Source organism: Coenobita brevimanus, chromosome 92, assembly GCF_032717465.1.
Source record: "Coenobita brevimanus isolate Jiangsu-jjx chromosome 92, ASM3271746v2, whole genome shotgun sequence".
Classification (NCBI taxonomy): domain Eukaryota; kingdom Metazoa; phylum Arthropoda; class Malacostraca; order Decapoda; family Coenobitidae; genus Coenobita; species Coenobita brevimanus.
Genome location: NC_137045.1, coordinates 15,181,805 through 15,208,583, shown reverse-complemented (window position 1 = coordinate 15,208,583; position 26,779 = coordinate 15,181,805). Strand labels below are relative to the sequence as shown.

Below are 26,779 nucleotides of genomic sequence, written 5' to 3'. Positions count from 1 at the left end.
GTTAACCCCTTCAGTCTGATGACATATTTCATACTGTATTTTATTCTTGCTAAGTCCAAAGTTTTATACACCTTGAGACAGACTTTTTAAATGAAGATCAGGGATTAGATATAGCTTCCATTAACCCCTTCAGTACTAGAGATCTGTCCTATATTGAATAAAATCACCTGGTGATAGCAAGAATAAATCCAAAAATAGGTCACCGGATAAAAAGCTTAAGGGTAGAGTAAAGTTGAATCCCCACCACAAGCAAGCCACTGGTGAAAGTGATGCTTGGAAACCCCTCATTCCTTTTACTTCCTTACTGGATTCTGTATGGTCAATGAAAAATGTACAGGAAAAATAACTGGTTAAAAAATTCTGAATCACTTATTCACACTACAGTAAAGTAATGGCATCTGGTGGGGATTTGGCCAAACTCAAAAGTCTGCTTTATTAAAATTACACGTACGCTATTACATTAAAAATAAATTTGTTAATAACTTATGGTGGATTACTCAGAAAGCCAAAAAGGTTAATCTGTACAATGTAGCAAGGTACAAACTCACTTCAAACTCACATCCCTACCATGAAGATTCTAACATACATCACATTTGCCAACAGGCACACAGTTTGGGGTGGGCCATATCTAACATTCACCTCTAACCACTTCAGCCCCTTGATGTATTGTTATTTTATTTTTACTACCACCTGACATTATAAAAGACTTTGGGGAGCCTTTTCACAGTTAAGTTGTGACTGGAATAGTTTCTATTACCCCTTGACTAAGAGGCTTCCCTGAAGCTAGAGAAGTATATCTGAAGGTAGCAAAAATATAATATACTGTATATAATACACCTTCTGAGTGATGAAGCTAATATGGGGGTATGAAATAATGTGACATGGAATGCCTACTTGCATTTTTTTTTTTTTTTTTTTTTTTTTTCATTGTGCCACATCACATAGACACAGTATAAATTATGAGCTCATGGCCATGGTACAGTTTAACTGGAGTATACTACTGTACTTTTGTAGTAAAAAAAAAAAAAAAAAAAAAAATGAGATGTCTAGTGGCTCCATTACAGTAGAAATTCAGTTATCCATTTTCAGGTGTTTTCTGATGTCTTTTAGATTATCTGAATTAAGCTAAATCATCTGACAATGCTATGTTTGAACCTAATTTTTCTTTTCATGTCATTCACAGTTACAGTATACTGTACAGTATAATCAACTGATAACAGATGAGAGTAATGGATGAAATTACACAGATATTACATGATCACCATGAAAATGAGTACTGAGGTAACAGAAATGTAGACATTATGAAGAGATCAGAAAAATATGAATGAATGAATGAATTGCAGTGGATGCATGGCTTGCACAGACCTGGCAAGAGCAGGCAGTGCTGTTATACTAGTCATGAAGGACCAAATGTCTGTAGGGACATCACTTTTTATCACTAGAAGCTACCCATCTCCAATCACTGAACACTTTGTTGAGGGTATGATTAGTGTATGAAAAAATGTATTCTGTTGGAGTGGCACTGTTTGTAAGAGTCCACTTGTCATTGAGAGAACCTAGACAGAGTTTCGTCATGTGATAAAGCATGAAAGAATACACTACTACACTCACTGCTAACATCCATCCATAACTGGGCATTACCAAAATTCTAGTTTTTTATAGGCTTAAACTCTACACATCCAACCATTGAAGCCTCCAATACTAAGATAAAAGGTACTGTTTGTGTTTTTGCATATTCAGGGTCTGGTTATTAAGGTACCTGGATAATGGAACTTCTACTGCTTCTTGGACGACATATAGCACAGAGGGACCACAGTGGCCAAATATCCTAAATATTACACCACATAGTTATCACATTCCTAGAAGAATTGAGGCACTTTTCATGGGGAAAGCACATTTTTCTTGCCATGGAAACATTATGCTGCTATAAAAAACATCATTACCTCACTTTGAACACCACTCACTGGAACAGACAACTGCCTTATTACAGAAGGTAACACATGTAACCAGCATATCACAAGGGAACTCACATCCCTGTAATTCTATGTGTTATTTCTACTTTTACAAACATTTCAGCAGTTATAATCCTGTGTATACAGAGACAGCCAGCAGTACATTTACCTTCTATGGATATAACTTTATTAAGCAAAAAATCAGCCTCATTGATTTTTACTGGTTAATTTAGCAAGCTATCATTAGGCTCTGGCAGTTTTAAAGAAGTGTAAAGGAACTAGCTGAAATGATTGGAAGGGAACACTTCAGAACAGTCTCCACAGATTGGCTGTGTGTAGTCCAAAACATCAGAGAGGAAAAAAAAATGAATTCAGCCCCTTCAGTCTGGTGATGTAATTTCCCTGTTTATTTTTGCTCCCTCCTGACAATTTTATTCTACGTAGGAAAGACCTCACCTATAGAAGGGGTTAACTAAGGCTGTATCTAACCCCTCCAATTTGAGAAGTCTCTCCTAACCTAAATATAACTTTTTGAGGGTAGCAAGAATAAAGCAAAATAAAGACTGTCATCATACTGAAGAGGTGAAGGTCTTTCCTGTGTTTCCTTCCCACCCACTTTACTTGTCTCTCTGAATCAGTAAATGAACTAGTGGCTACAACTGGAGATCACATTCACTCTCATTCTTCTCCACCTACCCTCTACCGCCTACGACCAACAGGTTTGTTGCTGAGGATAGAGGCACACTTAGGGATGTGTCGATCAGCTGCCTGCTCATTGAATTTGCGTCCACAATGAGGGCATTCCACGTAGTCTGAGTTGTCTGTCGGAGGTGGAGCACCCCCTGTCTTGGCTGCACGGATGGTGGCAATGAAGTCTTCATGCTGTTTCCTCCAGTCTTTCTTCTTGGGCTAAAAACAAAGTAGTAAAAGTAAGCATTATATAAGTACTGTATTTCCTACTTAATACTCTGCTGCTACAAGTTCTCATAACCCATTAAATTTGGTGACCTATTTTACTGGTGTATTTAACTCCAAATGATTATATTAGGCTTAAGATCATCTCTTGCATTGAGAAAGTTAATGAAGGATACATCAAGCCCCTTACCTTTATTACTAATCTAGCTCTAGTTCCACATCCAGCACATTCATGTCCCCCAGCACTAAGGTTTTTATGACTCACTCTCTGCTGATTATAATAATCTGACATTAGCTGGAATACAATGCTAGAGTTGTTCCAACCATGGGAAATTTAATGGCGAGAGTATGAACACTATTTTATGACACGATCCACACTCAACTAAGTATCATAAAATGACAGTAACACACAACAAGAATTGTTTCAACCATAAGGGGCTTAATGGTGAATGTATCAACACTCAGGTTCCAATGACTCACCCTCAGCTGATTATAATCATGTGTTGTAGGCCATACTGGAATACTTCAGTTGTTTCAACCATGAGAGATTTAACTGCAGCCACAGAGACAACAATTAAATAACACACAACAAAATGCAGTACAATACCTTTGGCTTTTCTTTGAGGTGCAAGCCCTTGGATACAAATTTCTCTGCCTCAGTCCCCTTTGTCCTCATCTTAACAGGATCAAACACCTGGAAAATATACCACAACAATTACAAAAGGAAAACTGAGTCAAGTGTGAGCCAGACTGTGAACTCTAATAAGTCCATTACCACTTCTGATCAGGGTGAGAAAATGAATCAAGATAACAACCTGAAGAAAAAAGGAAAAGTTGAAGTGGAGAAGATTTCAGGGCAAGAGGGGCTGTAAGAGGAGGGGATCAATCATTAACCCCTTCAGTATATATGATGAATCTTAACATTTCATTCTTACTATCAGCAGACAACTTTATTCTGTATGGGAAAAACCTTTAACAAAAAATTACTGAAGGCTATATCCACCTCCTCAAGTTCAGAACGTCTCTTATAATCTAAATAAAACTGTCTGGACATGGTACACACAAATAAAGGAAGAAGATAAGGAATAAGGATAGAACTGTCTTGGCGATGCAGCAGCAGGCAATGAATCAATTTTAAATGAAGTAAAAATATTTACAATTTACATCATTCAGGGAATTTTAGATTTTACACGGCAATTCACTACATCCAAAAGAAATAAAAATATGTTACTATACCGTACCTGTTTGTCAAAATAGGATACTGACAGTTAATGTTAGAAAAGCTAGCTGATGAGAGATATAGCAGGAAGGCAAGACCTGACAGAGTATGCCTAGATGGAAAACAGCTGGTGAGGTGAGATGAGGTATAACTACAGTATAATGAGAGCAGATGATGCACAGAGAGTGTAGTTGGCCATAAAATGGTGTAGTGGATTTTACCCTAGGTAATGAAGTAGATCAATATACAATAAATGAGGTACTACAATTAAAAATAAATTTCATATAAAGGAAATTAATAAGCAGACTGGTATCCCAGCAGGGGAAACAGGGAAATACAGTACAATAAATATCTATCTGTCTATTCCCAGACGCGTCAATCCCGTTTGGGGTGGCCACAAACAAATCGCCTCCAAGTCGCCCTGTCCCCCGCCATTTCACTGCCCTGCTCCCAACTCACACCTCCCTCTCTCAAGGAAAGCTGTCGAGATGTAATGAGGAGACAAGAACTGAGAGATAACATGCATGACATTCTTTTTTCATTAAGAAGGTGGACACAGCAATACAGTACATGAAGCACAGCTGCCTGAAATGAGCCACAGGATTGTTGGAGAGCTAAAAGAATTAGTGGCATTAGCCACATTCTTGTGGTTGTCTTTGTTTTTGTCAGCCCATAAAGAAAGGAAAAAGACAAATGCAAGTCACTATGAATATAAACAATGTCCTTGAGCTTCACCATGTAACCAGTTTTTCATCACTCATTCTCTTAACACTGCCTACAACCTGAAGACATAGTGCTCAGTTCTCTCCATCACGCTACATTTACATCCATATCTCTCATATTCCCTCATCCAACCTCTCTCACACCATGTCACCATACATGGCCCTTAAACACTTAATTTTTTAAACTCTTCTGCCCACCTTTTTTATTTCTTCTTTGCATTTCCAGTCCAAGCCTCACATCCACCACTACTTTAAAAAATACCCATTACTTTCAAAATACCTATCCCTCTCTGGGCAGATTGTGATTTCCTCCTCCACACAATGCTCAGTGTCTCTATTTATGGTCGACAAGTTTACAGGAACTCAAGTTAGTCTTCCTCAGATGCAGGAAGGTCACAATGATTTTCCATAAACCATTTTTCTTAAAGAGCATACTACGTTGAGTATGACAAATTATATTCTTCTTAAATGACAACTCAAAGCTGAAGGTTTAAAATTAAATGTACATAACAAAAGTGGAGAAGGCATTAGGGAGCAGTGTTTAAAAAGGTAGTTCAGCGTTCAACCACACAGACCTGAGCATTTAAGAGGGTGTGCTTGCATGGGATTCATCACACTGGACTGAAGCAGAAGATGAGGCAAGGGTTGGGGGACATGTCAACATTTTATAACAAGCCAGTGGTGAAACAGTTTGGGTAAATTGTGGAGTTAACATTTACGGCAGCCTGCTGTGCACAACGATATACAGTACAGGAGAGCTGCCCCCTCATGTGTGCCATGTGTAAGCTGGCCATTACAATTCATTCATGTCTTTTACACACGGTATGAATGATACCTAATGAGTGATGATGAAGACTGTCCTGCTTCCACGTGCTACCCTGCTGCGGCAAGTAGCACTATTCATATGCAAATATATACATAAAATATATGTATTACCCACATACCTTATTCTATCACCGGGAAGATGCATGAAAGGAAAGAGGTGAGGTAATATTAGCAAACTCCTATGTGTTAGTAACTCATCTGTGTCACAGAAAATATGGCTAGCGTACAGATACAGATAATATTGAGGGATCATGACAAAATTAAGGGATTATTATTACAGGATTATTATACCAAACCTGAGAAATTAGTATGACAGACCTGAATGATCATGTCAAAACTGGGGGAACATTACAGTTATACAGAGGCATTATTACTGATACAACAAAATACAGGGATTATTATGAATCCACCAAACCTGAGAGATAATTACAAACACATTAAAACTGAATCTATCTAACTATTGCCAGACACCATAATCCCATATGGGGTGGCCATTTGACTCCGAGTTATTTGTTTTACAGGGAGGGGAACTAACCCTCCACCAACCCACTTGACACGTAGGGAGCATGTATGGTTTGGTTATATGGTTACCACCCAGCATTGTAAATGGTTTCTTGGCTTACAGGAAACCATATGGCTTGTCACTTAATGTAAAGCCACCTGTAACGGAAAGAAAAGCATTAAGTAGTGACAGGAAAGATGGGAGAAATAGGAAAAGAGGAGGGCAAGCACAGACAAAGAATGATAAAGGCTAAGGAAGGAGTTGGCAGCACTACATCAAGTGAGTGGATGATGGTCGCCACCACCTACCATATAAAATCATTACCGGTATATAAAAATGGAGGGATTATTACTCAAGCATCAAAACTGATGGTTGATTATAAGAGATGGACGGATTCAGACCTGAAAAAATATACCGGGTAGCTCATTTTGAAACTGAGGAAACAGGAATTTCATAACTGGAGGACTATTACATTAGTATCAATATCACTTTACCAGCCTAAAATATCAAAACTGAGTCCATCTATCTATCTATCTATCTATTGTCAGACGCCTTAATCACGTAATGGGTGGCCACAAAAAAATCGCCTCCATGTCGCCCTGTCCCCTCCCATTTCACTGCCCTGCTCCCAGCTCACCCCCCTCGCTCTCATATACCTCTCCACTCCATCCCTCCATCTCATCCTTGGCTTTCCCCTCCCTCTCCTCCCCTCCACCTCACTCACATACTGTCCTCGTTAGTCTCTCTCTCTCTTTATCCTCTCCACATGGCCAAACCACCTCAGTGTATTTCTCCTAACGCTTTCTATTACATCCACATCCACACCACAACGCTCCTTCACTTCCTCATTTGTCAGTCTCTCCATGTAACTCCACATGTTCCTCATTTCCACTGCTGTCATTCTTGACTTGAGTCCTTCCTGCAAGGTCCAAGCTTCACTTCCATACGTTAGAGTTGGTATCACAATACAGTAGAAGCTCGATTATCCAGGCTCGGATTATCCAGCTTTCGGTATATCCGGGCCGTGACCCAATGGTTCAGTGGTATAGTAATTCATAGAATTATCCGTATGATAGCTCCGGTTTAAACAGGAAGCATCCAGTTTCTAGGGAGAGAGGCATGGATAAACCAGAGAGAGTCTTGCTCACCCTGCCCCCACCCACAACTGCTCACAACTCGATCACAAGGGTGGTAGGATGGAGTTTGGTGAGGCAACTGATACTCCTGACGTAGCCTAACCTTGCTTAACTACTTAATAATTTAACCTAACCTGGGCTCCAGTTGGGAAATTGGGAAACTAAATCCAGTTTTGTGTACGATGAGTTTCTTCCTTTATGCCCGAAGCAATCGCAGGTACGGCTTAAAGAACGTGATAAAAGAGAAAAACTTTCAGCAAGAGAAGGTAATTTACTACCCTCAAAATAGAAAAACACAGAAAACAAACTGGAAGAATATGAAGTGAATTGGTGAGGTCTTTAGGCTGTATGCTTAGACGAAAAGTAATGGGTTTCATAGTTTTAGGGAACGAAATGAAACAAGAATGTCTGCTAATCAGGAAAAAAATAAATAAATAAATAAATACTCATCTCATGTGTTCTCGTAAGTTAGCATTCAATTCTGCATTCTTCGTTAGGTATCGCGCCTCCCAACACATTTCGGACCAACAGAGCATTGTTATTTCTTCCTCCTACATTTACCGTTCACTCTTTTGTTCGTTCTTAAGTGTACTGTATGTGTGAAAGAGAGTATTAATACAAACAATAATGCATTCCATTAACCCCATCATAGCTGTCAGCCTCAAACAATGCTTTACTGTACCGGTGTCAGGGATGCTGGGTTAGGGAGAGCTATTAAAAACTGCGAACAATTATGGGAAGGGAACGAAGGTCACTGGTATGTTTTCACGACACTCCTCTACCATCTCAAACAGTCAGGCGGCCTGCCACTTCATCTCAGATGTTTTCGCCGATATGTTTAAATGCTAATGTAACATGCACCCTAATTATGAGTAAGTTTCTTCCAATATGCCGGAAACAAACGTAGGTAAGGCTTAAGGAACGTTATTATGATAAGAAAACAAACTAGAAAAATACAAAAACAAACTAGAGAATATGAATTGAATTGGTAAGGTTATTAGGCTGTATGCTTGGACGAAAATTTACGAGTTTCACAATTATAGGGGACGAAATGGAACAATTATGTTTACTAATAAGAAAAAATACTTTCATCTCAAGTGTTCTCGTATGGTGGCATTCAGTTCCACATTCTTTGTTCGATGTCGCTTCCCAACACATTTCGGACCGACAGAGCATACAGTTATTTCTGCTCCTTACAGTTAAGTGTACATTTATTGCACATTCTTTTGTTCGTTCGTGTATGTGTGAAAGAGAGAGTATTGATACAAACAATAATGTATTCCATTAACCCCTTATAGCTGCTAGCCTTGAACAATGCTTTACTGTACCGGTGTCAGTAACGTTAAGTTAGGGAGAGCCATAAAAACTGCGAACAATTATGGGAAGGGAACCAAGGTCACTGGTATGTTTATACGACCCTACTCTACCATCCCAAACAGCTCGGCGGTCCTTTCATCCCAGATGTTTTCGCCGATATGTTTAAATTCTAAAGTAACATGTACCCTAACTTTATGTTTAAATTCTAATTAACATGCCCCCTAATTTTCTTTCACGAATCATAACAAATCACAAGATCGGTTTAGGGAGAAGGGGAAAAAGCCAGGTGTACCAGACGAGTCTTTTCACATCTGTAAGAAAAAGAAACTGACTTTATAACTTTGAAAAAATGGTTTCAAGGTCTGCCACGGAAGCACACAAATTTCTGAACTCACGAACATTGAGTATTTGAGGGGGGTAAACATACGCTTTGCTGTAAGCAGTAAAAGCACCTTACCAAATCAGTTCATCCTGATAGTCTGTTATATTTTTCTGATTATTTCTGGGTTGGTAAATAAACATTTCTTGTTAAATCTTTCCCCGCTGATTTTATCTGTTCTGGTGTGACGACTCTCTGATTCGTTAACGTAATGGCAGAAGACACTGTTCTAATCTAAGTGTTTAAACGTGGCCTAACCTAGCTTAACTGCACCTAATAATGTAACCTAACCTAATCTTCAGTTGGGAAGTTGGGAAACGAAGTCCACATTTGAGTACGATGAGTTTCGTCCATTGTGCTGGAAACAATCGTAGGTACAGCTTTACAACGTGACGATACTAACAGGGAGGAAATCTTTCAGTAAGAAAAAGTGATTTACCGAACTGAATATAGTCTGAAAAATACTGAAACAAGCTGGAGGAATATACATTGAACTGGAAAGGTCTTTCTGGTACTTAAGTGTACATTTACCGGTAAATAAATCAGTCTAACAGTACAGTACTTGTGTTTCCGCCGGATTAATCGTGCTTTCGGATTAATCAGGCACCCCTTGACCCCATATAGCCCGGATAATCGGGCTATCTCTGCTGTCATGCAGTGACTTCGTTACTTCCATGCTCACTTCCCTGTTTCTTATCACTGCTTTCAAAGAACCAGCAGCCTTTCTTCCTAGCTGTAGCCTTTCAAGCACTTCATCCTCCAAACTTCCATCCATACTTATCACATAACCCAAGTACTTAAATTCATTCATTCATTGCCAGACGCCATGTATCCCAAAAGGGGTGGCCAAGGGCTTAGAGTTAATTGTTTTACAGGGAGGGGCACTAATCCTCCACCAACCCCACTTGACACGTAGGGATGCCAACAGCATCTGGTGTTCCCAGGCGGTCACTCATCCAAATACTAACCAGACCCAACGTTGCTTAACTTCGCTGATCGGACGGGACACTCACATTTTCCATTTCCTCACCATCCAACCTCACTGTACATCCAGTGACTCCATTTCTCTCGAAGACCATAACTTTACTTTTCCCTACATTCACCTTTAGTTTCCGTTTCTTACACACTCTCCCAAACTCATCCACCAAGCCTTGCAGTTCCCCTTCGTCTTCACTTAACAATATAGTATCATTTGCAAACAACTGTACTGGAAGTTTCCAAAAGCTGATCTCTCTCATTAGGGCCGCTCAAACATCCACTGCCCTATCTTTTTTCTAGTTTATAGAAAACAAAGTTTTCATCTAAAAATGATTGTTAAGAAGTAAAAATGGCAAACGTGCACAGATAAGAGATGAAAAAAAACACAGAAACAAGACAGCATTCAGGATGGGAGGAGATTTGAAGACCTAAATCCATTACAACATTCCACACTTTAGCCACTGACTTGTCGCTGGTGGAATGTAGTAATGGGTACAGATCTCCAAATCTCCTCCAATCCTGAATGCTCTCTTGTTTCTGTGCTCTTTTCATCATTTATCTGAGCATTTTGCCATTCCTACTTCTTAATCATTTTAGAGGAAAACTATTGTTTTCTAGTTTAAGATCTTTTTGTGGAAGTATAATTATGCATAGAGCAAGTGTTAGATTTGCATTGTTACATACACAGCAAAAACGAGGGTGCCTTCCTGTGAAATGAAGTGTTTTGGGACGTTCTTTAACCATAGGAGAGCTGTGGCTAATCAATGTTGCGCAAAATGGCGCACTTACGGGTGACCGTGATGCGGTTTTCAGGCCATTACTCGCGAACCGTAGCCTGAATGATTTTCTAAACATGAAACATCTACACTTGACAAGCAGCGTTTTGGTGTGTAGTACGCTCGCTTATGCCTTTTTGTTTTGGAGTTATGACTGATGAAGAAGAAAGACAGAAAGCGGAACAAAATCGATATTTTTGCAGTTCGATTTTGGGACTCCTACGAAGGTTAGAAACACTCTGCAAGTAGTTTTGCACTTGAATAGCAAAGGTCTTTTAGTTTATAAGCTTAGAACTAAGCTTTGCGACCGTTTTCGCGTGAATGCCCCAATACTCTATACTGTAGAATGGGACGCCAGTTTGAACCTGCACCATTCCTATTTACGGAGTGCTACTGTACTCTGTGATAACCCCATCCATATACATATTGAACAACCATGGAGGGATGACACATCCCTGTTTAAATCCAACATTCAAATGGAAAAATTCACAGTCCACCATCCACACGCACTGCAGCCTTAGTCACGTCATACATACTCTTCACGGCATTCAACAACTGCTCATTTACTCCATACAGTATATTCTTAATGTTTACCACATTCCTTGTCTATCCACCCTGTCATATCCTTTCTCCAAATCCATGAAGGCTGCATACAACTTCTTTCCCTTCTCTAGAAACTTTTACACAAAAGACCTAAGAAAGAATATCTGATCTATGTAACCTCTTCCCTTCCTAAAACCTCCTTGTTCTTCACCAACTACTGTAATTCCCCTGTTATATCCTTAACCCTGTCTAAATATTTTACCACATACTTATCCTATTACACTAAGAAGCCAAATGCCCCTATGATTACCACACACTTCTTTTTCCCTTTTTCCTTTGTACAAAGGAATAATTGTACCTGACTTCCAATCCTCTGGGACTCTACTTTCCTCCCAGGCCAATCTGCGCATCTTCCATATCCATTCTACTACTCTCTCTCCTCCATGCTTCAGCATTTCACCACACTTTCCATCAATTCCTGGGGCTTTCCCCATTTTGACTTTCTTCACTGCTTCCACTACTTCCGTCTTAATGATTTCTTCCTCCTTTCTCACCTCCCTCCTTCTCCCAGCCAGTCCCCAGCCACTTACAGTATACTTGCATTACTTGCAAAACTGAGTCACAGAATTTAAATTCCAGGATTAATATATGAAATGATCTGGTCTAATGGACTGGAATGTGCATTTGTATATTTAGAATGCCAGATTAAATTAATTTTTTAAGCTTAATGCATAAAAATATCTGGAATTATACATTATGTCTGAATATATGAATTAAGATAACTGCTAGAGTAATTTAAACTCATCTCAATACGACCATATATCTAAATTATATGGAACATCAAAAACATTCAAATATTAAGTTAGATATCCCCCAAAATATGAATTATTGAGAAAATTATTAGATTCCAATACGAGACTGGGCTCAGTATGACCTAACAACTTATCACAGGTATGTCAAACACTGTACGGGAGGACATCACAGCATCTGGCCTAATACACTCTGAAATACAGCATAGTGTCCCTTGGAATTCCCAATCACCTCTACCATGGATTCAGCATAGTGCCCCCAGAAACTCCCAGACATCCCCACAAGGACACCACGGAGGAGCAGCAGCAGCACACCGAGACTCGGCGCGACAACGGCACAAGTCAGCCTGGGCCAGATGCCCCTATGACTTGGAGCCCTCCCGACGTCGCCATAGCAGGAATCCTGCACTACCTTCAGGGCGAGTTTCCACCAACCAATCTCGGGGTGGAGCTGTCTGTCCAGCTCCTACCAGCGCCCCTAAGGAGTTGGCCTGTAGCCACTCCCGCCTTCTTCAGGAGTCGGCCAGTAGCCTCTCCGAAGTTGTCTTCCCTCTTGGGACGGCTGGTAGCTGCCCACCCCTCGCTAAGGAATCGGCCAGTAGCCGACCTGAGGGTAATAAGGAGACGGCCGGTAGTTGCTCCCGCCTTCGTCAGAAGGTGTCCTTCTGGAGACGGCCTGTAGTCGCTCCACACCCCCTTCTGAAGGAGTCGGCCTGTAGCCGCTCCCACCTTCGTCAGACGGCCGGTAGCCGCTCTGAAGGCGTTGCCCCTGAGTCGGCCTGTAGCTGCTCCACACCCCTCCTGCAGGAGTTGGCCTGTAGCCACTCCCTCCTTCGTCAGATGGCAGGTAGCCGCTCCGAAGGCGTTGCCCCTGAGTCAGCCTGTAGCCGCTCCTCGTTCCAGCTGAAGGAGTCGGCCTGCAGCCCATCCTGCCTTCGTCAGACGGCCGGTAGCCGCTCCGAAGGCGTTGCCCCTGAGTCGGCCTGTAGCCGCTCCACACCCCTCCTGCAGGAGTCGGCCTGTAGCCGCTCCTGCCTTCGTCAGACGCCCGGTAGCCACTCTGAAGGTGTCCCGGGGTGCGCTGGTAATCATTCACCCTCTCAGGCCACGGCCAGTAGCCAGGCCTCGGCGCCTTGTGGTCGCGCCCCTGGGAAGCCACGGCCAGTAGCCGGGCCCCATGGCCGTAAGCAGCAGAGAGCAGCCCCGCCGCCCCAGCGTGAGACGAGTGTCCTGACCCCCGACGCAGAGGACGTAGAGGAGTACTGGAGAGGCCCTATAGCCTCCCCCGGTCTCTGCTCCCTACGACTGGCCCTGGAGAAGACCCACCTGATGGACCCTCACCCAGACCGGTGCCGCAGCCCCTTCCTGACGGCGCCGCCTAGCTCTGGGAGCCGCAGCCCTCAGGAACTCCAGGCCCTCCCCAGAACACCCAGGCGGGACCTCCCTACGCCCCGATGGCAGAGGACCTCTACCTCCGGCCGAGACCTGAGCGAGAGGTTCAGGCAATTGTTCGGCCCCAGTCCTGAGGGCCACACTCCTGTTCCCAGCCCAAAAAGTACAGGCCCCTTTGCCACCTGTAAGCCTAGACGAGAGAAGACACCCCTGCGTGTGGTCCCGTGCCCTCTCCGCACGGCCTCCCCTGGTGGTGCCCCTGCCCCGGCAGAACTGTAGCCGGCTTGTCTCCCCGTTGCACCCGCCGCCCAGTGACTCATGAGACAGTGATTGCGCCCTTAGTGTAGTGTAACAGTGACAAGGCGATAAAGTGCATTCATAGTACCAGACCAAGTGTTCACGTGAAACTGAAATAGTAATGGTCTAATATACGACAGGGAGGAACAGTGAATAACCTATACAGAATCAAAGTGATAGCGAATAAGACCCATGTGCAACACCCCTCATATTATAATAAGAGAAACACCCAAGGCGTGGAGTTTGTATTAATAATTAACCAACAGTCCCTTGCTCTCAGAAAATAATAAATCGAACACGCCATCAATAACCTCCGCCTCATACTACCATAATTACAATTAGACCCCAGTGCCTTACACCCTCCCCTAGTGAGCCTCATCTCTAACTCCTCCACGCGCACAGAGACCTTGGACTGTACTAATTCTGCACACTCCGCCTCGAGTGCTATTTCAAGTGTATACTACCATAGTATCCTGTGAGATACTGATTATCTAGTTATAGGTGTTTGTAATTGACCAAATATTGTGTTGTAACATCTGCTGTTGTCCCTTGTCGGACTGAGTAATACACGTGTAAAGGTTATTGCCTGGAGTTTTTGTGTCCTGCCTCTCTCTTATTTGTACCAAGCCCCGGTCTCGAAAGAGGACCCCGCTACACGTTAGGTGTTTTAGGAATGGGAAGTCGAGCCTTAAACACCTAGCATTACACACTCAAACATGTGAGTTACAACGCAAAAAATGAACAGAATAAACAACACACATCTTAATATTACCAATTCTTATTATTTTACAAGATTTATGTCAAATTTTCTTAATCATCGTACAAAATCATTGCATCAGAATCTCAAAACATCAATTATTTTATATCAATAAGTCAAAATTGCAGGATTGAAAGACAAAACTTCACAATTTAATATAGTATACCAGAATCTCACCTTGCGCTTCTTAGCCTTGACATTGGATTTGGAGCAGATGGACTCGTGTTTCTCAAGACGGTCCGAGTTGAAGTGGCGACCGCAGATCCGACACGACTCCATCCCAGGAGGAGGCTTTGCGGGTCGAGCTGCTGGTGCCGGAGTCTCCTACAACACAAGTATGATTTAACATGGGGAACGGTGCACACAATGAACAAACAAATGTAGGATTCAACACATGTGCTGAAGATTAAACACACACACACACACACACACGGCATCGTCGGAGGTAGACGTCTGTACCGGCGCTCCATACCAGCTCAACACGGCCAGAGGCATTACCTAAATAAGTATCTTTGAATGAGTCAGGCTCTGTACCAGGTTAGACTAAATGATTTTTCATTATTAAAAGGAAAAGAAATAATAAGTTTAAATAAGACTGGTTCAAACAACAAAGAACCACGATGCGTTGAGTCAGCTGGGTTTGTTTATACTACAGCAAGACGGGGAAAGCGTGCATGCTTTGTAAGTACACACTCAGTTCATTTAGTATTACAAAATGGATACATACTTCAGTAAAACAAATTTGGAAAAGAAAAGGGATAAAAGTAAAAAGCAAAATGATGATTTCTACCAAGAACTGGGTGAAGTGGAGACTCACAATAGACTGGTTGAACGTGTACACAAACTAGAAATGGCTTTCAAAAATGAAATTGATGAAATAAAGAAGCAAATGCACTTGCAAAAGGAAGAGATAGAAAAACTGGGAAGGGAGGCCAATAAGAAAGACACAACCATCAGTGAACTAACAGTGGAATTGAATACCCTTAGGATGAAAGTGAGTGAAATGGGAAGTACAGTAGTTAATCACGAGAGTGTTATGGAAGAGTTAAAAAACGACAGAGACAATTAGACAAGCAAGCAGTCTTATGGACCTGAGCAGTGATATTGAGGAGAAGATAACACAGGTGAATGAAGCTGTGCAAAGCTACAAAAATGATGTAGAAATCACGTATGCTGAAATGGTGAAAGTAAAGAAAGACTTAGAAACAAGGGTGGAGGAAAAAAACATTAAAAAGGAAGTGAAAAGAATAATCCAAAACAATCCAAAGTTAGTCAGAGATTCAGTAGAAATAAATAAATCAATAGTAATCACTGGTATAGAAGAGGAAGAAATTAAAAACAAAATCACTAGAGACAAAAAGGAGATGGCAAATGTAATGAGCTTACTGAAAGAAGTATCAGAGGAAATCTGTAGTAAAGACATAGAGGAGCACAAAAGGTTAGGGAAATACGAGAAAAGCAAGACAAGACCTCTAAAGGTGACTTTCCAGAGTGTAAACACTGTGGAAGAGATACTAAAAAATGCAAAGAATCTTATGGAAAAAGAGGAATTCAAAAATGTATGGATAAAAAGATGTCTAACACAAGAGGAACTGGAATTACTGAAAGAGAAAAGGGAGGAAGCAAAAACAAAAAATGAGGGAAGATCAGAAGAGGACAAGAAGAATTTTTTTTACAAAGTAATAGGATTGCAGGTACGAAAGTGGTACACAAACAGGATGGAAGAAAAGGGAGGAAGTTAGTAGAATCATGTCATGACAAGTATATAAACAAGATGATAAAGTTGATGTACTCAAATGTGGATGGAATGGGATCTAAATTACTAGAGATGAATGATTATGTCAGAGAAAATGAACCACAAATAATATGCCTAACTGAGACAAAATTAACACCAAGGATATCCAATGACATACTAAACTTAAAGGAATACAATATATGGAGAAGAGACAGAAATTTAAAAAAAGGAGGAGGAATTATAATATTAACCAAGAAAAATTTAAAAGTCAAGGAAATAAACCTAGTTATACCATCACAAGTAGAACTGATTGCAGTAGAGATCGACACATCTGAAGGTAAAGTAATTGTAGCCAATTTGTATATGCCACCCAGATCAAACACATGGGAAAGAGACGAATATGAGGACCTGGCAGAGAGTACAATTCAGAGTATAAGATCCTTGCTACATAAAATGGAAGAGAAATCGGAAAGAATTATACTAACTGGGGATTTCAATACAAATATAAATTGGAATACTCTAGATATAAATAGCCAAGAAAGCTGTTGGGACCAAAAGCTCCAGGATCTCGTACAAGAGTTTTTCTTAGCGCAACATGTGAGGGAAACCACTAGAAAAAGAGGACTTGATGTACCTTCAGTGCTAGATCTAATATTTACTAGGCAAGAAAATGACATTGACAGTTTAATATATCACCCTCCACTCGGCAAAAGGGATCATGCAGTACTAAATTATAACTTCAGGATAGCATATGACATAATAAACAGCAATGACAGTTACAAAAAGAGACTAAACTATAAAAAGGGAAATTATCAAGACCTAAAGAAGTATTTCTTAGAAGTTGATTGGGAAAATGAGCTTAGAGGACAAGATTTAAATGCTGTATATAAAAAATTTTGTGAATTTTATGAAATAGGAGTCCAGAAGTACATCCCACAGCACAAAGAAGCAGATAAGAAAATACAGAAATGGTTCAATACAGAATGTAAAAAATCTAAAGAAAGAAGAGATTTGTTGTGGAATAGATACAGAAGACACAATAGTGAAAGGGCGTATAATAATGACAAACAGGCAAGAAACGACTATACAAGAATAAGGAGGGAAGCCCAAAAACAGTTTGAGGAGGATATAATAAATAAAAGTAGTGATCAACCAAAGCTGTTTTACAGCTATATCAGAAGCAAAACCAAAGTAAAAGATATAATACAATCCATCACGGACGAGGGAATCACTTATACACAAGAGAAAGATATTTGTGAAGCACTAAATAAGAATTTCCAATTAGTTTTTACAGAAGAAAAAAATTTTGAGAGGGAATATGTGGAACACGCATGTCCACACATACTACCAGATATACAAATAGCAGAAAAAGTAATACAAGAGGAGTTAAGTAGATTAGACAGAGGAAAAGCAAGTGGTCCTGATGAAATTTCATGTTGGGTGTTACGAGAATGTGCAAAGGAGTTAAGTAAACCATTATTTTTAATTTTCAAGAAATCCTTGAGTCAAGGGAAACTACCTGATATTTGGAAAAAAGCAAATATAGTCCCCTTATTCAAGAAAGGAAATAGACAAAATCCTCTCAACTACCGACCAGTATCAATGACCAGTGTTGTAAGCAAGGTATTAGAAAAACTTATAAGAAAAGCTTGGGTAAATCATCTAGAAGAACACAGTATGATAACAGAAAGACAGTTTGGTTTCAGAAAAGGAAAATCATGTGTTACTAATCTGTTGAGCTACTATGACAGAGTAACAAACACAATACAGGAAAGGGAAGGATGGGTGGACAGTATCTATTTAGATTTCAAGAAAGCTTTTGACACAGTACCACACCAAAGACTTTTATGGAAGCTGTACCATCAAGGAGGAATTCGAGGCAAACTGTTTTGTTGGATGCAAGACTTTCTCATAAAAAGAGAAATGAGGACAGTACTAAGAGGAAACTACTCATCATGGAAAGAAGTGACTAGTGGAGTACCACAGGGTTCGGTGCTGGCACCAATCATGTTTCTAGTGTACATAAATGATATAAACAGCAACACTGGAAATGAGAGCTATCTGAATATGTTTGCAGATGATGCAAAAATACAAAGGAGAATTACTAGCACAGACTCTTGTAGGGGGCTACAAGAAGAATTAAATAAACTTCATGAATGGAGTAGTACATGGCAAATGGAATTCAATGTGGACAAGTGTCATGTAATCAAGTTTGGTAAAAGTGGAAAAAGACCTGATTGGGATTATAAGTTAGGAAATAAAACCCTATACACATCAGAAAGAGAGAAAGACCTAGGTGTGATTATCAATAACAGACTATCTCCGGCTGACCACATCAGCGAGAAGGTACGGAACATGTATACACTGTATGCATCAATAGTCTGGAGTCCTCATCTCAAAAAGCATATAGACAAGATTGAAAAAGTTCAAAGGGCCGCTACAAGATGGATACCAAGCTTAAGGGACCTAAGCTACGAAGAAAGACTAAATAAACTGAATCTACCAACACTACAGGAGAGAAGGAAAAGAGGTGACATGATAATGCTATATAAGTGCATATCAGGAAAGGAGAAAATAGACATAAATGATTACTTAACATATGGAGAAGCATCAGCAAGAGGACACTGCAAAAAACTGCATAAGAAGAGAGGTGATAAAGACGTAAGGAAATTCAGTTTCCCAAACAGAGCAATTGATCAATGGAATGCACTACCGAATGAAATAGTGTGTGCCAAAACAATTCACAAATTTAAGGATATGTACGATAAATATGGTCTAAGACACGGGACAATACGAGCTTGACTCATTCCTGTAAAGATACAATTAGGTAAGAACAATTAGGTAAGAACACACACACACACACACACACACACACACACACACGATTCAACTTATCTCTGGTGGAAAAAATGGACAAAACCAAGCAGGACTGAGCACAGATCGGAAAAAAAAGAACTCAGGGGCACTATTGAAGAACTGAATACTTGTGCCATGGCCTTCTGCAACACATACCCCGCTTAACACTGAAACAACACACAAGGCAAACACACAGCATGAATAAGCACACACGAGATACAAAACACACGACACAGATGCAACACACATGACACAGATGCAACACACACGACACAGATGCAACACACAAGGCACTGAACCAACGAGCACAGTACTTACACAACACACACGATATGGATACAAGACACACAACACATATACAACACACATGACACATACAATACAAACGACACATGCAACACACACGACATATAAAACACACACGATACATACAACACACACGACACATACAACACACACGACACATATACAGCACACACGACACATACAACACACACGACACATACAACACACACGACATAGGTAAAAGGCACATGACACATATACAACACACATACAACACACGCGACACATGCAACACACACGACACATACAACACACACACGACACACATACAACACACACGACACATACAACACACACGACACACATACAACACACACGACACAAACACAAACAACACATATGCAACACAAACAACACATACAGAACACATACGACACACGGTGCTACTATAGTGTGCGGTCTACAGAGATATTTACACTGTAGTGTGCGGTCTGCTAGGACATTTACACTATACAGTAATGTGCGGTCTACTGGGACATTTACATTACAGTGTGCAGTCAACAAGATAGGACAGGTTAGGTTAGGTCAGGTTAGGGTAGGTTGGGTTAAGATAGGTTGGGATAGGATAGGATAGGATTGGGCAGGGCAGGGCAGGGCAGGGAAGGACAGGACAGGACGGAACCTAACCTAACCTAAGCTATCCAATCCTATCCTATCCTAACCTAATCTAACCTACCCTAACTTAACCAAACCTAACCTAACTTGTCCTATCCTAACTGCACGCATTGGTGTAAATGTCCCGGTAGCCCGCAAACGTCCCTGTAGACCACAAATATCCCGGTAGAACGCACGCTATAGTAGCACCCAACACATATATAACACACAACTGGGCCAAGTTACGGTGAAAAAGGCATAACGACACGCCAGTGAAAAATGTATAATATGCGAAATAAACTCAGAGGAAGAGGCACTATAATCCTAAACTAACAGGAGTACAATCTACAGAAACTCCTTTACCCTGGCTTTGGACGGAGGGTTGGGCTTAGGCTGTGATCTCTGTTGTGGCTTGGGCTGTGACTTGGCTGGCAGTGGCTTCTGTGGCGGAGGGGAGGTGACACTGCGAACCTTTGTGATTGGGGGTACACCTCGCGAGCTGCTTTCTTTCCTCTGCCAAAGGGGACAATGAAGGGTCGTGTTAACTGGCGTTCGTATAAGATGATTAGTGTGTGTGTGTGTGTGTGTGTGTGTGTGTGTGTGTGTGTGAGAGAGAGAGAGAGAGAGTGTGTGTGTGTGTGTGTGTGTGTGTGTGTGTGTGTGTGTGTGTGTGTGGTATTTTTCTATTGCTAGGAAGAAGGAACCAAAGGCCAGATGCCTGTAAGATTATTCCCTCCAAGAAAAAAACACGGACAAGATAACAAAGAGCTAGATTCAAGATCTGTTCATTTCGAGATGCATGGACACACTGCGTTTGAAAGACTGGAGGTCATAGGCAGTAGGAAATACAGAGCTGACCTGTTGTATACTTGAAGGACTGGGGGTAACGGTTAACTCTTGCATTAGGGAGTCAGACAGACAAGAGATGAGAGTTTGCTGCTAGACGGGTGTTACGCGCCCGCCGTAGTGGTGGAGGGATGCAAGTAGACAGTTCAGACGAGTAGTGACCCTTAAAGTAGCGACGGAAACGTGATAAAGATGCAAATGTGCGGAGAGGAGACAGAGGTTGAAGGGAGCCAGTTCGGTTCAGGTAAATGATGAAGAAAAGGACGAAAGCTGACGAAAGGAGAGCCCCATGAGAAACACCGCTGCTGTTAGATTTGGAAAGGAGCAAAGGTCGTCTACACCCCTAGCTATATAGCGATTAGGAGTTAGGAGGCACAGCTGGAAGACTAGAGACTGGAAAAGGGCAACTTTATATATATATATATATATATATATATATATATATATATATAACCATTAAGGAGGAATACATCTATTATATCAGGTCGAGGCGCGATGAAATGAAGAAAAACTAAATTAAATATGAGTTTGGTGAGATGAAAAAAATTAAGATACATCTGTTATAAAAGCCTGGGGGATATTAAATGAAAAATACATTTATAATAAAAAGACAAGGAATGATGAAGAAAAAAGGCGTCAATTATATGACTGCGATGATATGAAAAAAATCTGCAACAGGTATTATGTAAAACTTGAGATGAAATTTAAAAAAAAATCAATGATACGACTGACATGATATATATATATATATATATATATATATATATATATATATATATATATATATATATATATATAAAACGTTATACAAGGCTGAGGTGAGGCAGACGAGGTGATGGCATCTTACCTCATCTCGTCTAATCCACACCCACATCTGATGCCAACACACATGCCTTTCCTTTGTTCTCGCTGCGTCAGAGCTTATAACTTTAGGTTTTACTTTTTTTTAAATAGTTAACAAGACTAAAGTGACCCAACTGACCTAACAATCAATTTTCGTCCAACCTAACCTAACCTAATGTAACCTGGCGTGATCTATCCTGACTTGACCAAGCTTCACCTAAACTGATCTAACTTAACCTAACCTGATCTGACCTAATCTCAGCTAACCCAACCTAGCTCATCTTAACCTGGAAGCTGTGTACATTCAAGCAGGTGTACAACTTACCAACCCCGAGCCCATTCTGGCGAGGGAAGACCTACTTTCCTGCTTACTGTGATGGAGGTTGCTTAGAGCGTGTCACTGGCCATCCTCAGTCTCTGTTCCTTTCCAGTCTTAACCTTAATCTCCCTCAATATTTCTCAACCTTTATTATTTTCTCAGTTATCGTTTTTCTACCTCTATTGCTTTCTTCGTTGTCTTTTTTATAAATATTGTTTTCTTCGTTATCTCATTTTTTTTTTTTTTTAGTCCTTCACCTCAGTTCATTTTTTTTCTGCCTTTTCTCTTACTTAATCTCTCTTTAATCTTTCTGATTCTTCCTCTTCAGTTCAGATTAAAACAATATATGTAAGTTTTTTCTTAGCATCTTTCGAGTCTTTCACCTAGCAAGTTTCGAGTCTTTTTTCAATCTCATATAAATATTTCTTGGTCTGTTCTTAATCTCCCTCAACATTTATCTTCACCTTGATTTTCTCAGCATTTTTCAGTCTCTTCCCGTTTTCCAAACACATACCTCTATCCTATTCTTATTCACTCTTACTCTACCCTCACGGTCTGTCTCCCTACTTCTTTTTCTTTCAGTTTCTTCATACGCCAGAGTTAATGCAGGAAGTAAGATCTGTTCGATAAAGACGTGAAAACTAATGAAACACGAAAAAAACAAAATTAAATACAAAAATATGAAAATACAAACAAAACATACACAACGTACTCGATTAATACATCAAAATAAACAATAATGACAACCGTAGGAATTATCTTCTCTAAGTCAAAATAAATGGATTGGTGAAAACTGGTGAAAATGTACAAACTAAGAAATAATGTATCTAAAATAAGACAGTACTGTCTGGTGCCCATTAATACGCCCTAAGCTGCTGAAAAGCCTCACAGAGTTATATCCGTACGAACGAATAACCCCAAATTATACTCGGCTGAAAGAAAATCCTAATCTTGAAAGGTTAATTACGCCAAACCTGCTGGATCACGACCTAAAAATCGCAGGATGAACGAGTGAAAACCCCTGCAATACACGGACGCTGAAGGGTAGATACCGGTTGCGTAATAGAGTCTGAATTCTCGCAGATTGCAGTTTCTCCAACCCTTTCACTGCAATGACTCCTATTTCATTTCAGTTATGCCTCCTCATTGTGAAAGGCTTAAAAACACTTCATTAATACGTCAAAATGATGCTCTGAAAATACGTCACCTGGATCACTAAGCTAGACGTACTACATTAACGCATTTTGGTCAGGTGCTTCAATATCAGTGTTATAAATTAGCGTTTGACTTCCTGGCTAGATGGACTGATATGTGCTGGGGTCTTCTCGCGTGTCTCCCCTCACCCCACACCCCCTGCTCCCCACCCCGACCCCTGACGTGCACACAAAACTGGCGTGGGGGAGGTTGGGTCGTGTGTGTGTGTGTGTGTGTGTGTGTGTGTGTGTGTGTGTGTGTGTGTGTGTGTGTGTGTGTGTGTGTGTGTGGTGGGATGGGTTGTTGGCACAGTAAAACCTGCCCCCCACCCGCATACATCTTCCTTACACATCTACCACATGCATACACTGCCCTCATGTGTGTGTGTGTGTGTGTGTGTGTGTGTGTGTGTGTGTGTGTGTGTGTGTGTGTGTGTGTGCGCGCGCGCGCGCCAGCAGCTGTATGTATATGCACCTACCGTATGTGTGTCTTACACACATCACACAAATATAACCCTCACTCTCTCTCTCTCTCTCTCTCTCTCTCTGGTTATATTGATCATGAGAAGGGAAACAACAGGGAGACTACAATGGCTGGCGGTTATGTGGGCGAGCCGAGAAAAGAAAAAAAAAAAAAAAAAAACTCTAATTCGCTTTTCACCAGTCATTACAACATCTCTATTTATACGCCAAACATAAAAGAAATTACACCAAATTTAAACCAGTCAGAAAAAACATGTGCTTCTATAAATCAGACGAAATGTGCAGCCTATACACATCACCTCTTGAAAGGTTTTCCTTCCTAAAAGTATTAAAAAATCATTTATCATACCAACCAAGAAACAAACAAAAACACCACAAAAGCCAACACCTTTCTCAAAAATATGAAAAATAAACTTCCAAACACATTTATGAGAACTCTAGACTACAATTCTATTTCTCCGATTAAGTAACAAAGTCAGTGCAGGACTGAAAAACTAATAACACTTCTCACTCGTCGATTTCACTTTTCTTTCGATTTTCAACGTTGTTTTGGAACTCGCGTAACTCGATCAGCCGTACTGTTCACGCTAGCGCAACACGGGCTACGGGTTCCGCTCCAGAGGCTGCTTCGAGGCAAAATATACAGTACATAAAGCGGGACGAAAAGCCGATTAGGGCGCATGGCGGTACGTGACTGAGGGCGTGGGGAGTTGCCGAAAGTAGACAGACATTAGGTGCATGTCGTGCATATTTATCTCTCTTTACGACGCTTATAATTACTAACACCCATGATTAGGGAAATTGGATCAATACTGCATGAGCGACGAGCAGCCATCTTTAGCCTTGCCGACACGCTGAGAGGGAAAACACAAACATCCGCGACTTCCTAGACCTGTCGATTCATCTCTATGGAAACTACTAACACGACTCACACCGCCTCGACACTCGCGCTAGACTCTCGTGTGTGTGTGTGTGTGTGTGTGTGTGTGTGTGTGTGTGTGTGTGTGTGTGTGTGTGTGTGTGTGTGTGTGTGTGTGTGTGTGTGTGTGTGTGTGTGTGTGTGGATAACGCTATTAAACACACAGATCACGTAGCGTAAAAACAGATAAATAAAAAAAAAGGGGGAGGGGGAGGGGGAGGGGGAGGTTGTACTGGAAAGAGACTGAATCGACCCCAAAGATTTCTCTCCTGTGAAGCAAATTCTCTGATGACGGCCAAAGAAAACCCCAATGATATCCATAGTAGGTCATGGGTTAGCAGAGTTAGCTTTTAACCCTCTGGCAGTTGGAATTTCACTGAAATGACAATAATTATCTATTAGCCTGAACTAAATACCAAAGACTATCATCCAGAGGGGAGGGCATAGGAATCTAAAACTTATTTTCTGATTTTCCTTATTTTTTCCACGCATACAGAAGAGTAAAGGACAGGAACTCCCCATTTTTTAAAGAGCAAACAACTAACAGAACCTGCTACAGGTTTACGGAATTATTTCACCCAGCTGATGAGGCTTTGTAGATATGGGGTCGTAAAAGTTAAATGTTACATGTTCTTTTTTCTTCCCACTAATTTCTAAATACATAATTGCCGTCATCAGTGGGTAAACAATGAATCAAATCTTTTAAAAATCCTCCTGCCATCGTAATAAAGGTGCTGACCAGATTACTTTGATACTTTTTTTTTTATTCAGCTGACGAAACACATACTAAGGGCGTTAATTAAGGCTAGACAACTCCTTCAGTTCGAAAAGTCTCCTGGGTTGGAAAAATCCTCCAACAGCAGTAAGGATAAATTTAAAAAATGTCATTGTACTGAAGGAGTTGTTTCAGTCATCGGATTAGACAATAACAAATAACAAGGGAATGCACCAAAGAGGGTGTGTACATATTTCCATCACAACCATCAAACTAACACTGGAACAAACCAAATGAAAGGCAGTGAAACCCATCCTTCCTATCATATGAAGATTACATACACTAGACTTCGCGTGGATTAATGTGTGAAAGTGCCAGGTGGGTGAGTACCTGCACAACCACGGAACAACCGTACTCAGCAATTATAATATTTAATCCGTTTTGTTTTAAAATCCCGTCCAATACCTCCGCATCAGGAGCGTAGAGTTCTGGGGCGAAGCTGTTTAGTCCCGATATTCAAGGCGAGTGACCGGACGCTCTTCCCTGAGTAGCATCACATGGGAAATAAAGCCCAATCATCACTCTAATGTAAACCATTATAGGTCACATCCGGTTGGAGCGTCTTCACCCACTTGATCACCAAGCGTCCATCTGGTTGCATGGTTACCACCCAACACAATAAATGGTTTACTGGGTTACAAAAAAAAAAAAAAAAAAAAATAGCCCTCAGTGTAGTGTCACCTGAAGGTAGTACTAAATTAAGTCAGTGGGTGGTGGGTGTCCTAATGTACCAGTTTCAAGACTTAACAATGAAACCTGATAAAATAAACGGTGACATACATAAACACAGAATACCGGTATGTACCACGAAAAGATCAAATTACTGACACAAAGAGTACAGGGTCAAAGAGTTGTCGGTGCGCATAGCAAAGCGGCACAAGGATGAAGGACAGATCAAGGTGAAAATTACCACTAAAATTATATAATCCCTGGATACACACCAAAGAAAAAAAAAGTTACAGAAAGCGCCAACTGGTTGCCACGGTCGGAAATTGATTAAAAAAAAAGGGGGAAGGGGTGAAAAATACAATCCAAATTACGTAACGACAATATACACTAGGAAAAGATAGAATGTATGTTACGAAGATCAGGGGACAAAAGACTTTCCAGATGAAACAGTACGCGGCCGAACCACACGAAGACAAAAAGGAAAATTATTAGGAAAAAGGCAAAATCTCTTACCAACATTACATAACAATTACAAACCACCAAAATGGAAACGAATTACTGTTATATCATACGCTCACACTTAAAAATTCTCGTCTTCGGAGAGAAGTCGAGTATCCTGTAAATTTAAACTGCATTATGAGATAGAATGGCACTGTAAGTAACTATATACACAGCTTTTGAAA

General features: G+C 40.8%; 1 protein-coding gene across 1 annotated transcript in view; it reads right to left on the bottom strand.

Annotated features, from left to right (window-relative positions):
* Nucleotides 1-2,181: 2,181 nt before the first annotated feature.
* The window catches only part of LOC145412114 (uncharacterized), a 57,336-nt gene continuing 32,738 nt past the window's right edge, over nt 2,182-26,779 (bottom strand). The window contains exons 6-9 of the mRNA XM_080282031.1: nt 20,413-20,562; nt 14,697-14,843; nt 3,475-3,561; nt 2,182-2,861 (exon numbers count right to left, since the gene is read on the bottom strand). Coding sequence (XP_080138157.1) covers nt 2,652-2,861; nt 3,475-3,561; nt 14,697-14,843; nt 20,413-20,562 — 594 coding nt within the window. The 3' untranslated portion in view covers nt 2,182-2,651. The remainder of the gene's footprint in view (nt 2,862-3,474; nt 3,562-14,696; nt 14,844-20,412; nt 20,563-26,779) is intronic.